The 16,043-nt window shown below is 32.2% G+C and overlaps 2 protein-coding genes across 2 annotated transcripts; both read right to left on the bottom strand.

The window, feature by feature from the left end:
• Nucleotides 1–94: 94 nt before the first annotated feature.
• LOC133678710 (cyclin-dependent kinase C-2-like) lies at nt 95–6,286 on the bottom strand. The gene is made up of 12 exons (XM_062101163.1): nt 6,070–6,286; nt 3,818–3,899; nt 3,412–3,502; nt 3,278–3,307; nt 3,058–3,167; nt 2,872–2,944; nt 2,672–2,792; nt 2,399–2,516; nt 1,992–2,131; nt 1,665–1,722; nt 1,022–1,092; nt 95–936 (listed from the first exon to the last, which is right to left on the bottom strand). The coding sequence occupies exons 1-12, from the start codon at nt 6,189–6,191 to the stop codon at nt 402–404; spliced, it is 1,551 nt and encodes a 516-aa protein (XP_061957147.1). The 5' UTR covers nt 6,192–6,286; the 3' UTR covers nt 95–401.
• Nucleotides 6,287–12,566: 6,280 nt separating this feature from the next.
• LOC133678983 (putative RING-H2 finger protein ATL21A) lies at nt 12,567–15,086 on the bottom strand. Its single transcript, XM_062101531.1, has 2 exons — nt 14,337–15,086; nt 12,567–13,151 (listed from the first exon to the last, which is right to left on the bottom strand). Exons 1-2 carry the CDS (start codon nt 15,034–15,036, stop codon nt 12,721–12,723), a joined length of 1,131 nt encoding a protein of 376 aa, XP_061957515.1. The 5' UTR covers nt 15,037–15,086; the 3' UTR covers nt 12,567–12,720.
• Between the last annotated feature and the right edge of the window lie 957 nt (nt 15,087–16,043).

Below are 16,043 nucleotides of genomic sequence, written 5' to 3'. Positions count from 1 at the left end.
TCGCTCTCACTTTTAAACTACCATTTATGTTTCAAATATTAACAGGGGATGAATCTCCTTTTGATTTGATTACGACTGCTTTGGAGACTGCAAATTATCATCAAAATAAAGTTACTCTTGAATTAAAATATCGTATATCAAGTACAGTAAAGACCAGACAACTATTCAGCCAAACCATCGCATGTGGAGTTATAAATACAGGAACTTGTCCTTCCAAAAAGCGGAACATTCCTCAGTTTACATTTCAGAATAAGAATCTGCATTATCATTTACCCTAACTAAGCTTGTAGCCTACTCTTTTTTCACCAGAGTTGCATCCCCTGATTGCTCTGCAGATGCGTTGGGAAATTCTTCCTACAGCCAGTAATTCCCCACAACTCTTCGAAGGTAAATATCTCAAGTTACTGCTGCCAACCATATTGTTGGTTGCGGTTTCCTCCCATCATGTTTGAGCCACGCCCAGCACCAGAACCACCGTATGGACCACCTTGAGGATAATTTGGAGCACCAACTCCATATCCACTACCTCCTCCTCCACGTGGAGCACCACCAGGCATGCCAGTGGAAGGATATGGTGGGGCTCGTCCTTGTGGAGGATAGGGACCGCTGCCATAACCTCCTCCCCCTTGGCCACCATGACTCGGGTGGTTGTATCCCCCACTTGTTCCACCTGAAGGGTATCTACCTGGACCAACTGGAGGTCCACGAGGCCTCCCATAATGTCCAGGACCTGTAACTGGGGGCTGAGAACCATGCATGGACTGATTAGGCCCTGTCCGCATTTGGGGACGTGCCCCAGACTGCTGAACAGGTAGAAGGCGGGAATGCGGCTGTGGATGCTGTAGTTTTTGCCTTTTGGCATTTTCTTCATGCTGTCTTTGTTGCTGGCGCTTTTTCTTTGTCTGAAACTCATGCGATGATTCATATTTTGGTAAACTGAACCAGAAAAAAAGGAAGTGAATCAATAAAAATACCAAGTAACACAGTCCAATAACATGTACTATAGAATAAAACCAAAAACCTCTTGGGGTCACATGGTGGTGGGTCAGTCCAGAAATACTCAGCATCAAGTGCATCCTTGGCTGAAATTCTCTGTTTAACAAAAACATCATAAAATGAAATACTCAGCATCAAGTGCATCCTTGGCTAAACCATATAGAGGAACATAATTAATTGATACATGTGGATAATCAGATTTCTTAAAAGTGAAACAACAGGTATGTATGCATCTGTTATGCTCGTTTATTTATTTCTTTATTTATCAACTGATACTATGATGCATCTTTCGAAATAGAAATAAATTGCCTATATCAGCTGGTTTTATTTTTTATAAAAAAAAAATCAATCATTTAAAGAATCATACAGAAGGCCCTGAATTTACTAAATGAGATACAACAAAAAGTAAGCCTGAGAAATCCCATCCATCGAACCACTTTCCCCTTCAAGGTATATCTTTTGAAATCAATAATATTCTGTACTGACCTTTTTGCAATGATCAAACCAATTTAGCAAATTAAATGAATTACTTTTCACATGAACAAAATTTCAAACACCAAACCAATGGTAGGACACAACAGGCATCTGATCAAAATAATCAATCAAAAAAGCCAAGTGGTTTGTGTATTCTCCAGCATAAAATGGAGAGATATCTACTAAAATGATACCTGAGCAGGATCAAGAGCCAGCATCCTCTCCAGCAACTCCAAGGCATGGCGGTCAAAGCTGTGACAGAAACACAAGTAAATAGATATCATAGATGCACTTTGACTAATCCAACAACTACACACATCTTGGCTGGTCCAAGTGGTTTGTGTATTCCCCACTTTCCCTAGGATTCAGGTATTCTCTGCGACCTGAGAGAAAATATACTTGGCCAAGCAAATGACAAATCCTATATACCAAGAAAAATAATAACAATAACCCAACAACAGTGTCAAATTCCTAAAACATGGAGATGTATAAGATAGATTCAATCAAGTTATCTCACTTACTGTCTAAAAACCTCTCTGAGACGCCTCTTCATAGGCCTTGTTGGCTTAAAATTGTTGTACCAAGGAATCTTTGAAACTCCAGGCCAGTTAACCTCATCCGGAGCTCCACACAGCTCAAAAATCTTATTTAGTTGTTCAGGCTGCAGCACTCAACCAGAGATACTTCATGACATTGGTATGATAACTACACCTTTAGTTATGACCATGAACTAAATATAAGCAGCAAATATGTATACACTTTTCAATAAATTATTATTTATTTTCTTAATACTAATTAGACAATAGAAATTCCCCAAGAAAAGTCTAATGCCAGCACCACCCTATCAAGCATAATCTATATATAATACAACAATTATAATCTAGCATCTCTAATAGTACATTCCAGAGTTGAGCAACAAATGATTTACCTCATCTTTCCCGGGAAAAATTGGCTTTCCATGCAGAAGTTCAGCAAAGATACAACCAACAGACCACATATCAACAGCTGGACCATACTTCGTTGACCCAAGCAGCAACTCTGGAGGCCTGCTCAAAATGGAGAGCTAGCAGGCGTTAAGATTATTTTACTTTCCTCATTTTTCCAGCCTTTAACTTTTAGCAGGAAAGAACCAGTTTATATTCCTTAAAAGAAAGCACAACTTTCATTATTCTAAGTTCAAGGTGGCATATTTATTGTTTACCTGTACCATAAAGTAATAACACGATTCGTAAGATTTGATTGGTGCTCATTTGAGAATGATCGGGCAAGCCCAAAATCAGCAAGCTTCAGATTACCCTCATTGTCGATAAGAAGATTAGATCCTGCATTAAAAACAAGATTTCAGGCCTCAAGAGGTGAAAAACAAGATCCAATAGTAAGTTAGCTTGCTTTAACAACTACCTTTAATATCTCTATGAAGCACTTGATTTATGTGACAATAGTGCAGCCCTGTTAGAAGCTGCCTCATGTAGCACTGCAAGAGAAATAAGCAAGAGTTAGATAGAAAAGGACAAAGCAAGAGAGGGCAAGAACTGTATATTCTTATTGTCAAGAAAAAAGGAAGTTCATTAGGTTCTATTAGAGTACCTTAATCTGTGGAACTGTAAATCTAATCCCAGGACGATCTGCAAGACCTGTCAAATCATGGTCCATGTATTCGAAAACCATGTAAATCCCACCTTTATACTTGTTATCATCTGTAAACAGAGTCAGAAATCAACAACACTTGATTTCAAATAAGATAACGTTTTGCAAAACAGACAGAGACCAATTGATAGGCAATGCACATGCAAAGTAGAGCACTTGCCTGGCTTTCCTTGATCATCTTTCTCAGGGCCTGAAAACAGTCACACCATAAGATATCTGAAGTAAACATATTAACAGTACAGTTTGAGGTGAATAAAGAATGCAGCACAAGTAACTAAGTATTCATAGCATTACCTTGAGATGTCACTATCTCTTTCAGCTTAATAACATTTTCATGGTGTAGCTTCTTCAGAATTTTGATTTCCCGTATGGCTGTTATAGGAAACTACAAAAATACGAGTATTGTTTAACATTACCTTGAGATGTCACTATCTCTTTCAGCTTAATAACATTTTCATGATGTAGCTTCTTCAGAATTTTGATTTCTCATATGGCTGTTAATAAATGTTTTATTAAACAGTCCATTCTATTAGCCCCTTGAAAGTTTAAGATTGTTGGCAGAAAATACAAAATCTACAAGTTCAGCTGGAAGCTACGGATATCAGCATCGTCTTACAAAATCATGTGCTCAAAATCACGAATTACCAATTGATCTATAATCTATATAAATAAATATGTTTAACAAGAAAATAAAACGCACCCCTTCTCTCTCATTGTCCATTCTTATTTTCTTCAAAGCAACTATTTCACCTGTCTTTATTTCTCTAGCCATGTAAACCTGGCTGCAAGAACAAAGCGAAGCACACAAGTGCAAGTCAAGTTCCTGCTATCACTGTCAACAATCACAAGAGAGCAGGTACAAGAAACAAGATTTCTAGAGCAGAAACTAAAAGATCACAAGCTCTAGCACAGGAAAATATTTTTTTCCATCATTGTCTTTATTCAAGCAATCAAACATGCATGAAAGCTCCACTTCAATAATCCAATGATATTTTGCATGCATAATAAGAAATAAGAATATAACAGCTATTACAATGAGAATTTTAGCTCAACGGTATTCTTGCAAAGAAAGATGGGCTAAGACTCAAAGTCCCAGCTTTGACAATACAGCACTAATCTCAAATATGCATGTTTTATGATGATTTTTCTTCTTCTTTCTATTAGATCTTTTATGGTACTTTTTGTTGTATCTTCGAAAGCTAGGGTTAATTTCTCTAACTATTTTGTCAGTAGCTTATTACATATATAACAATTAAACAAATAAACATCTAGCTTGCAGGAATGATACAGCCATGGGAAAATGATTTCTCCAGTCATTTCAAAAATATTTTCAAAGTCAATAATTTAGATTCCTAAGTGATTTCCACATGGAATAGTAGCTAGTGTAAACTTTATTCTTGATAGCACAACTAAATTGCTGTTAGGTCAACAATTTGTTTTGGGATTTTGTTTTTTGCAAGGGCACATGTGTAAAACTTCTTCCCTTTCCTGCGGGAAGGGGGTTAGTTTGGAATTTAGTAGTGCTAAAGACTTTCAGGAAATTCCGAGTCTTAGGCTTTTCTTTTGCTAATATGGTCCATTAAACCTACTGGTATTTATGAATATTAATCCAATTTAGGACAAGGATGTGTATATCAGTCAATTTCTTGAGACATCTAAATTCTAATAACAAAACTATGACCTTTTGGTTTGATGTCGAAACTTGAAACCATGTGTAACTAATGGGTTTTCTATCATCTCCCCCTCCCCTATTTTTATCACACTATTTCTTGCTAAAACATCCTATTTGCTTAAAACATCTCCCAAATATAGTCACGTTCAATTATGCACCTTCCACTCTCACTCCAAAAATTTATACTTGAGAGAATGAAGAATAGTTCAAACCAAGCAAGGTTCAGATGATGTAATTTTCTTTGCTTCATCATGGCGTCTTTTGAAGGATAACCCTAACGAAATATACAAAGAGGTCAGGTCAGCAAGATCTTCAATTCAAGTAGTCCTTAACCTGTCTCCTAGGAAGAATATGTTATTCTCCATTTTTGTTCATTATCCTTTTCTCTATCGTATCGAGGTTTCTTTTTCTAACAAGCAAAAAGCTAGCTAATTTTATGCTTAGCTATCCACAAGATAAAGCAAAGGCAGACCACTCCAAATACCTTAAATCATGTTTAATCACTTACAACACCTCAAAGACCAAACTCGTGATTCCAAGGAGACACAAGCATCACAAAATACCAATAACGCATGAATCAACATAATTGGCAAAATACATGTAGCACATCCAATTTTGATCTCTCCAATATATCCCCAAAGCAACCATCAATATCCAATCAACAACCTTTTAAGACATCCGATAGAAAAAACATTTTAAAGCAAGTAATGCTTTGAAACCTGAAAAAAGTTTCTAGCAAATTGATCTCAAATACGGACAATAATAGATGACTAGAAAGTTGCATCGAATTATCGCTGCTTCCATTGCCGGTATTCATGATGGTTTCATTAAAAAGTTCTTGATACAGAGCATTACTCTTTTAAAACCCAACACCATAAACCCCTAGTTTACTCTACATGCCCGAAACCCTACTACCCACAAGTTAAAAGAAGCAATACTGAGACAATATCTAGCACAAGATTGTTTCCTGAACTTGAAAAGAAAAAAAAAAGCACAAAACCCTAGTCTCTGTATATGCCTGTAAACCCTGATGCTAAATTTCTATACCCCACAACGCCAAAAAAAGAAAACCTTTCTTTCTCTAAATGCTTGCAAACCCTGATGCTAAATTTACAGACCCAATTGAAAACCAACACCCACAAGCTAAAAGAAAGAATCTTTACTGCAAAAAATTGAGTCTATAATATTGTTTATTGGAGATTAGTACAATTTAAAAGAACCCAAAAAAATCCAAACTTTAAAGACAAAAAAAGAGAGGAGATTTGATAAACTGGACTGACCCATAAGTGCCTTCACCAATCTGTTCTAATTTCTCAAAACAATCAACGCTTCTCGAACCCCAATAAGGTGATTCTGTCAGGTTAAGTTGGCCTGGCGCTGCTAATGCTCCTGCTGCCGCCATTTTTATTTTTTTTTGTGCTCTCTCTCGCTCTCTTTCAGCACCAAAATATATTCAGAAAGGTAAGAGCTTGCGTTTAATGACAGAGAGGGTCGGTGAAAGATTTTTTTGTGTTTCTTTCAGGGTCGTTTCTTGAAAATCAGAGTACAGAAAAGTCCCTAAAAGAAAACTAATGTTCAATTTGGGTTCTTTTAGGTTTAAACTTTTATTCTTTGTGGACTTCTATTTCCTGTGTTGTTAAAAATAACCCTTCGAACAAAAACTTTTACTTTCTCAAATAATCCAAAAAAATCAACAAAAAAAATTGATAGTGTTTTTTGAATTTTAATTTTTTTTACTCAAAATTGGAAATTTGGTGTATGTTCATGGTCCGTTTTACTTTATTTACATAAGAATTGCATCACGCGTTTTTGTCATGCAAATTTTTTTTTTTTTTAAGAGATTGTTGAGGCACCTTTGTGGACACACAATTTTTTCTTGTGAATTTTTGCCAAAATTTTATTAGTTAAAACTCTCTTTCTTTGTTTATAAAAATATATATTCATATTTTTTATTCGTGACTTGGTTTTTAAACAAGAATATATCATGATTTGAGAAATAGATTTTAATAAAAAAAAGTAAGAAAAAATTGAATAAAAATTTCAAAATTAAAAAATTAAAAAATAAATATTTTATTCTTATTGAATATTCATAAGAAATCTTTAAAATAAATTATGCATATTAAAGTTCATATATAATTATTGATAAAGTAATTACTAACATTATTTGAAAAGTATTGTATAATCATATGCTTTTTGTAATTATTTCATCTGAAAAAAAAATTATTTTAGAATATAAAAATATTAAAAATAGACCAAGAGAGTCTATGCTTGAAAGGACAAGTAAAACATGCTTTCACCTAGAAAGGTAAACTAGCATGTTTTATTTTTTTATAAAAAAGTTGTTCATGCTTTTTTTTTTTTTTTTCAGAAGATGTGCTATTCCTTACAATAATTTCCAGTAACTTTTTATGGTTGAAAAATTAAGGTTTGAGTTTTTTATTTTTAAAATTTAATTTTAACTTATTTTCTTCCAAAAACATATTCCAAACCAATATAATCCCTATTTTCGAATGCATAACACATTTTAATTAGTTTAAAAACTCAAAATAAAATCAAATCAAAACACAATTTCTGGATTCTGACCACTTTTTCAAGCATGATTTAAGGCTCAAACTACTTTTTATTGAGCTCTCCTCTTGAAGATAAATCTAATGACTCCACTATCGATGTTTTTCACAACCAATCAAACGTTCTCTCCTCCCTTTTCAACACCTCTTTTTTTTTCTCCCCTCAACTATTAGGGATTGAAATATAATAGAAATGGAGTTTCATAATCAAAACATAAAATTTGAAAACTATTAAGACCGAATACAATCAAAATTCAAAAAGATGCATCTAATGAACAGTGCGGTGAATAAATATTTACGAGTGTGTGAGCAATTCGCTTATTTTTTTTTGTGCTGTGCTGAGAGAATCCTCGTTCTTTTTTGTTAAAACATGGAATTCATAGCTAAAAATACATGAAAAAATCTTTTAGCTGTTCAAGGTGGTAGCCCTACTTTTTTGTTATTTTCCCACATTGATTTATAGTAGGATTGTAACTTGTAACAAATAAAAAGAGATTAAGAGAAAGGAGAGAGAACTCGGTTCGGCCTAAGCCTAACCAAGTCTGATGTTTGCCCCAACCAAGTATATGACATAAACACACATGCACACGCATATACATATATTATACATCTTTCATTGTACATACTCACATTTCACTATGAATTCACACAATAAAATTGTACATACTCACATTTCATTTTATATATTTATATATATATATATAATGCATTTCATTCGATACTGTCTTTTGAAAATTAGAGTACATAAAAGCTCCTGAAAGAGAAAAGAATATTCAATTGGGACCTTTTAGGTTTAAATTTGAGTATTCTTTTTATTTTTTGTAGACTTTTATTTCTTGTGTTGCTTAAAATAACCCTTCTTTTGAAAAAAAAATACTTTTTACAATAATTAATAAAAATTCACTAAAAACAATTCAACCAAAATCTTTAGAATTTAATTTGCTTAAAGAGATAAAACTGAACCAAGTTTAGGGTCTGTGTTTCACTACGGGTTGGATAAAAAGCATATAATTACATTAAAAATATAAATGTTGTTATTTTTACCTGCTTGTGATGAAATATTTGAAATGATAATTAAAAAATTGACTAGTGTATCAGAATAAATTAATCAACCATCATAAGTGTTAATAAAAAAAAATTGGTATGACTTTTTCAACAAAATAGACAAACAACAAAATGGCAGTCTCACTCAAATGGTGATCTAGTTTTAAAAAAATAAAAACACCTCCATCATTTTAATCTTGTCCAATCCTAACTTAAATATGAAAATAAAAAATTGCCAAAAGATTAATGAATACGATCATAATGAGTTAACCTAACTGAATATTTTTTTTCCTTCCCTTATTTTTCTCCTAACTAGATCTTTATTAGATCTTAAATGACCACAAATCAAGTTAAATCTAGAAGTAAATAAAAGAGATATAAAAGAATTTAAGCTAAAACTTTAAAAGTATGTCATCCTGTATTGATTTTAGTCGATTTTAATTCACAAAAACAAATTGGAACCTAGGTCAAAACATGATCCCAATAAGGCATAAATGTTTTTAAGGTAAGTGATAAAAAATGATGAAAATTCATTTTTTTTTGTTTTAAGTTAAATAAAAAAATTAATGATAACAAAGAGTCAAACTGTATTTTCTTTTAATTTACAGGGAAAATGCATTAAAAAAAATCATAGATGTTGTGTTATAACCCGTCGAACCAGTGATCCGTGTCAAGGTCTCAATTAGGTCTAATAATATTTTTTTATTAAATTTATGTTTCACTTAAATAAATAATAAAAAAGAATTACAAAAAAAAAACACCACAAAAAAGCCTAGGTGTGCGGGCCTAACAATCCAATGTTTCTGAGCCTATTAAAAAAAGAGCTTAGGCCTCTATGTATAGACCTTATATATATTTTTAATATTTTTAAGGGATGAACATCATGTTGTATGTTTTTTTATTAAAAAAATATAAGGCGAGACATCGCATGTTTAGTCAAAATCTAATCACCATAATGGTAACTATTTTCATCAAATGAAACTCATGGACACCAATATCAACCAATTTGGTGGCTAGAATATACAAAAACAGTAACTTTCTTTTTCTATGATGGAATTCATCAAAAACTTCTCTCTCCTTAAAAAGCTAGGGACTTAGAAATAACAAAAATAAAGTTGTTTATCAATAATGAATTTAAAAAATTTTTAAAAATTAAAAAAGTCTAATTTTATAAATTAAAAGATTAAAGTGTATTTTTTATAGAAACTTTAAACACACCACTCATATTTGATGTCGTTTGTAAACTGGTTCTTTATCTTTTAATTTTGTCAATGTTCAATAAATATAAATTAATTGGGTGCTAATCTTGCAATTAAATGATACAGTAAAAAAATAATTAAAGGATCAGAATTTTAAAAAAATTCGGCATTGTTTCAGTTCACAGCATTGTGAGTGCGTGATAAAATATTTTTCACTACTCCATCACTCCCCTCGGCTTTAGCTTAATTACTTATTAGTAAAAATTATTAAAAATGATTTTTTTAAAAGCAATAATAATTATCTCGAATGCTCTACATAGGATACCGTACTTTCAATTTTTTAATCATTGAGTTGTAAGTAAAAAAAAATCTAGTAAAAAATATCATAACTAAATTAAAATGCACATTACACTTACTTTTTTACCCCATGTGTTCTGTAGAGGATTTTAAGAATAAATAAATAAATTAGTAATTATCACAGAAATAATGTGAAGTATGTGAATTTTTTAAAACGGTCATTGTGTCAGTAAATTGAACAACAAATTAAATAGTTGGTAGAAAAAAAATAAAACTTATCTGTTTCTTTTTAGGAAAAAAAATACTATATATTAATGGGTGTATATATACGATTATCCCTTTCTTGAAACACAAATAAATAATTATAGCAATAAATTTTAATTAACCCCATTAATCAACTAAACATAGCCTAAATTTAATAGAAAGCATGGAAGTATTTCAAAATTGGAAATAGTTTTTAAAAGGAAGAAATGGGTAAACAAACATTGTTTCTTGAACTAACTTAGAACAATGGCTAGCTGTTGAACCAGTAAGAAATTATTAAACTATTTTAATTTATATTATCACAAGGACAATAACAAGAATAAGAATAATAACAAGAATAATAACGAGTTTTTTCCCTTGTAATTTTTTTTTTTAATTTTATCATTATATTTTATTTAATAATTATATTTTTTTTGTTATTTACATTTTTTTTCTCTCGTAACATAGAGCGTGCGGACTTATAAACTAGTTAAAATGACTTGATTTTCATAATACCAATATTGAATTACATATGATTTTATTCAAGTTATTGAAATACATTGGTAAAACCTTGGTCTAATTATATCAATTTATTTGTATGCCTTTATTAATATAAAATACGTTATAGTCAAAACAAAATTTATTAGCATTCTGTTGATTTGTCGATTACTTTAGTTTAGACACTGCGTGGCTTTCCTCTAGTCCCTCCGGTGGAGAATTGACTCCCGAAAGGAGACCAGGTACCCTAGAGATATTCGAGAAGCCTGACCCATGGACCAAGTGTGCTGCCAATGCCTCGAAATTACTTTTCTTGTGGAACTGGAGATTGTGGGTCAGGCAATATAAGCTGCCAAGGTCACCGGCCAACCTATCCGGTTACCCTACTCAGTTTTGATATCAAACAGAATGTGATCTCCGATGAAGAGGGTGTTTGGAAGTGTAATTATTGTTGTTTTTCAAAGTGTTTTTCACTCAGAAAAGCATGCTAATAATATTTTTATTATTTTTTTAAAATTATTTTTGAGATTAGCACATCAAAATGATTTGAAAACATCAAAAACATACTAATTTAAAGCAAAAAAAAAAAAAACTTTTAAAATTTATAAAAAATACTTTTCTACTGCATTACCAAACAGAGCCGAAGAGTGGGTCAGGGTCGTGTCCGGTTGTAGATTGTGTTCAAGATATTAATTAGCAATATTTAAAAAAATAAATAAAAATCCATCCTGTTCAGGTTTTACAACTATGTTTCAGTCTATTTTTATCGATTTTACTCTTTCGATATGGCATTCTCAACTCTGCCATCCTTGTTTCTTTTCCTCATGGCTTCTTCGACCTCTGGAAACACAATTCCTCCAGGCAGGTAGGCTGCTTCTTCAATTATTTAATTTTCCAATTTCTAAATTCCCTCGATTTGTTTCTTTGCTTTGCACGTATTTATTTGTTTTGGTTTGATTTATGAATTTTAAGACATCATACTTTACTTTTCTAGGAAGTCCGCACCCCTTTAAGCAACATTATCATCCCAACCTTTGCGCCTTAAATTTGCATTAAACACAAATAGATGATTATAGAAATAAATTTTAACCCCATTGTTCCCTTAATTAAACATGAGCTACATTTAGCTCTATTTGTTTGTTGGAAAGTAGTTTTTTTTAGAAAATAAATTCTGAAAAAGTGAATTATTTTCTGATATTTGGCAGTGTAATGAAAAATAAGTTGGGAAACACTTTCCAGTATTTGGTTATGTCATGAAAAATGAGCTGAAAAATAACTTATTAATATTTTATTTTTCTCAAGTTTATTAAAATAATGAGGAACAAATCCTACAAATTAAAAAGTTGAATGAGAATGAAATTGAAAAAAATATAATTTCATAAATTATCTCAAATAAAATAAATAATAATCAAAATAATAGAGATCAAATAAAAAAATAAAAGATGAAGAAATTAAAATAATAATAATTAACATTTTATAAATTATTTGAAATAAAATAAATAACAATCAAAAGAATGATGACCAAATTTGATATATAAAAAATTACAATAAAAAAATGATAAGAAAAAAGCAAATAACAATTATAAAATGAGGACCAAAGTTAATATAAAAATTAAATTTTAAGAGATGAAATTGAAAAATAAATATTCAAAACAAAATATATATAGCAATAAAAGTTTAAAGACCAAATTTGATATAATTAGCAAATAATATGACATTTCTAAATTTTTCACAACTTCCGGAAAGTGTTTTCGGCCCAAATTTTCCAGGAAAACATTTTCCTGAAAACCAAACTAAATTTTTCTTTGACTGAAAAGTATTTTTCGTTGACCAACTTTTCTAATGGAAAACAAATACAGGAAAGTTTAGAAAGTAGTTTTTCAAAAAATAAATTCCAGAAAACAAACATAACCTTAGAAACACGCAACATATGTAAATGATCTCTTTGAATTCCTCTTTCTTTAACTACAAACTTTCAAACAAACAAAAAAAAAGATTCAAGAAAGTAAAAAGAAGTTGGAGAATAGTCCTTTACAAGTATTGTAACTCATGCAAGGAGTGTAACACAAAACATAGATTCTCATCAAGATTCAGCTGCTGTCAATCTTTCTGGAGAATGTCTGCAAATGGGGCAAGTAGCATTCAGCAGAAGCCATTCATCAATGCAATCAGAATGGAAGCAGTGTTTGCATTCAGGAATGGTCTTAAGTGTCTCCTTAGGCTTGTACTCACACAAGCATATTGAGCAAGTGTTGTCATCAGGCTTGGGCAACCTTCTGCTCTCACCAAGGACTATTCTGGGATAGGACTCTATTGTTGGTCCATCTAGTCCAGCAATAATAACCCTAGTTTCTGGATTAACCGTGGAATTCATTTCTGGTAGACCTCCTAATGGGCTCCTTCTAGCAAACTTCTTTACCCTACCACAGATGAAACACAGGAGACCTAGTAGAATTAATGCCCCTGGTATTCCAGCTGCTACAGTGATGGCATAAAGAGCTTTCCTAGGAACTCCTGATCATAATGCAGACAGTATATTAGTTCATGGCATGTGTACACTGTTAGGAAGAAGTTTAGAATACTCTAATGGATAGACTACAAGACTTTTGATGGTGGGCAGGATCCATTGGAGAAAGATATTGGAGCTATCTTTGCCACTAATTTTCTCAGGAGAAAGACTACTCCCAATGGAGACGAAGAGCATTATGTAAGCCAATGAGAACTAGTGTATAGTCTTTGTTCTACGTGGCATTTGATTTTAGACCATTTGGGCTGAGCACCTGAGCTACATAAAATTTCCCCGTGGGGCCAAATGGGAAAGTGTTGACCAAATGAAGCCATTGGTATAGTTTCTCCAAATGACTGAGTCAACCATCCAAAACCTAAGATTGCAATCTAGAAAGTGTTAATTGCGCCATTTCAGGCGAGGAGTGCGTTCCATTTCCTTAGCCATTTTTTGAAGAAAGATAATTTATACTCCATCTATAATTAATTGGTCAACAGCGATACCCTTGGCAGCCAATCACTAGCTTTGATATTAAATTATCTAGCGGGCTAACCTCACGCAACTAATCTATTATGTATAGATTAATATCCCATCATACAATTAAATTACTCGAATAAGTTGCTTGAGTCAATAGAGATAAGTTGCAATTGTGGCTTAAATCTATCGGCACCATCAGTCACACCAGCCTCTTTAATGCTTTTGTATATGATGAATTCTCTAGAATTGATAATGAGTTGATTATTATTAAACGAATTTAACTAGAAAAACACACTTAGAATGTGCCCGTGGTCAAGATTTGAGATTTTATTTAGAGATCTTTAACTCAATTGAAATTCTTATTTGAAATTCTCAAGCTCAAATTAAAATGAAAGGAAAAAAAAGTGGAATATTGAGATTTAAAACGAAAGAGAGAAAAACCTACTATTTTGTATCCTGAGGTCTATTAATTTAGACCCTCTTGTAAGGGGAAAAACCTATTTGAAAAGAGGTTTCTTTATGGTTTGATCATGGTTAGCACCGAGTTAGCTAGGTTTTGCATTGCACGCTATTACTAGCTATCTCATTAGCTAGCTTCTTGAAATGGAATCCCAAGAACGTACCATTTGTCATCATAATTATGGCCAAAATTAAGAAAAATAAAATTATATGGGAAGTGAAGAGGCAAAGATCATAGAGAGTACAAAGCAAATTACCTCGATGTGGAGCGTTTGAGCAAACAGTTTCACTAGAGTTGGTCCTAAAGCCACACCGTCCACCACGCGACTCACACTTTCCGCAGTCAGGTTGATCCCAAGTGAGAAGCAGGTCCTCGCTAAGGTCCGAGGACAAGATTTCTTGATAAAATGGCCATATAACTGGAACAGGAACCGTCCTGGTTAAATTACAGGATGAGTTCCTTGTCTGTAGAAAATCAACAATCCTTAAAGAAGATGTAGCAAAAACTGTGTACGTAGAGCCACTAAGACAAGCTATTGGATTTAGCCCGTATTTCCTATAATCAGAAGATGAGCAATTAAAGAACATGAAGGGTTGATAGTAAAGGCCAGAGAAAGGAGAGTTAGAGAGATTAAGCGAGAGAATTCGACCGGGGAGGCAGTTTTCCGGATCATTGATCCATATTTCTTGTTCGGCATATTCTATAGCTTGAACTCTAAATTTTCCTGATGAGGGTAGCTCTAATATGGTCTCATTGGAGCTACCACAGGATATGTCAAAACCTGGAATACCACATGAACTCGACTGGCGATTTTTAATCCGTAAAGGAAATCGAATCACCGGCTCGTTGCGGCTACAGGCAGTCTTTAAGCAATGATTTTGGCTTGTTGCAGAGTTAAGATAGGAGAGGAAAAGTGAGAGGGAGATGAAGGAGATGACTTTGCTAGTGTACGCCATATGGCGGAGAAAGTTTGATGCTTTGTGACGTGCATGCACTGGTAAGAGATTATTATATGTAGATACCAATCTTAGCGCCGGCGCGGGTCAAAAACAGAATACCAAACATTTTCATGAATGTATATAATTAAATAAATTAAAAATTATTTATTTAACAAAATAAATTTTGAAGCTTTATCCTATCCAACTAAAATAACTATATCTGCATCATGTATTTAATTGGAGTTCAATAATTATTTTTTTATAATTATTTATCTAAAATAAACACCTATAAAATTAATAAATAATCAAATATCAAGATGATTAGAAAAAAAATCAAACCAAAATAAATTATGCCAAATATAAAATAACGAATTTTTTTAAAAAAAATAACTAGGAAAAATTAAAAAAAATCCAATTGTAATGGATAAAAAAAAATAAAAAAGAAAAAGACCAGTCTCTTGACCTTAGAAGGTATAAAGCTATTGAGCCTCTAGAAAAAAACCTAGGCGCACTAATTTAGAGCTGCCAACAACCTATGCCTTATTTTTTTTCTTAAAGGGCGAACAACCCTTAATTTTTTGAAAAACAATTGCAGCCAACACATTGCTTGCATTGCTTTGTTTAAATTTTGATGACCTCTGGTTATCAAAAAAATCAAGCTAGTCTGATTCAAATAAAAAAAATCAATTTTTCATTATATTTTGATAAAAAAAAACCTTAAATATCTTGTAAAATATATTTATAGGCTCTAACAACTCAAAAATTGACTCCAAATCCCATAATCAACTCAAAACAAAAATTATTTTCAACTCTAGATCTACCACTTCAAGCAAGTTTAAGAAGAAAAAACATCTCGAATAAACTCTCATCATCAAAAGAAATTTATTGACACTGAAATCACTTGTTTTCGTGGTCAAGATCGGTTTTAATCAATATTTTTTTTTTTATCATTAAAATTCAAATATTTTTTCTCTAATCTCTCAAACCAGGAACCAAAATTTAAATATAGTTTGGAATTAAAATTT

This window comes from Populus nigra, chromosome 18, assembly GCF_951802175.1.
Source record: "Populus nigra chromosome 18, ddPopNigr1.1, whole genome shotgun sequence".
NCBI classification, from domain to species: Eukaryota; Viridiplantae; Streptophyta; class Magnoliopsida; order Malpighiales; family Salicaceae; genus Populus; species Populus nigra.
Note: the sequence above shows the minus strand (reverse complement) of the source record. Positions and strands in the feature narration are given on the sequence as shown.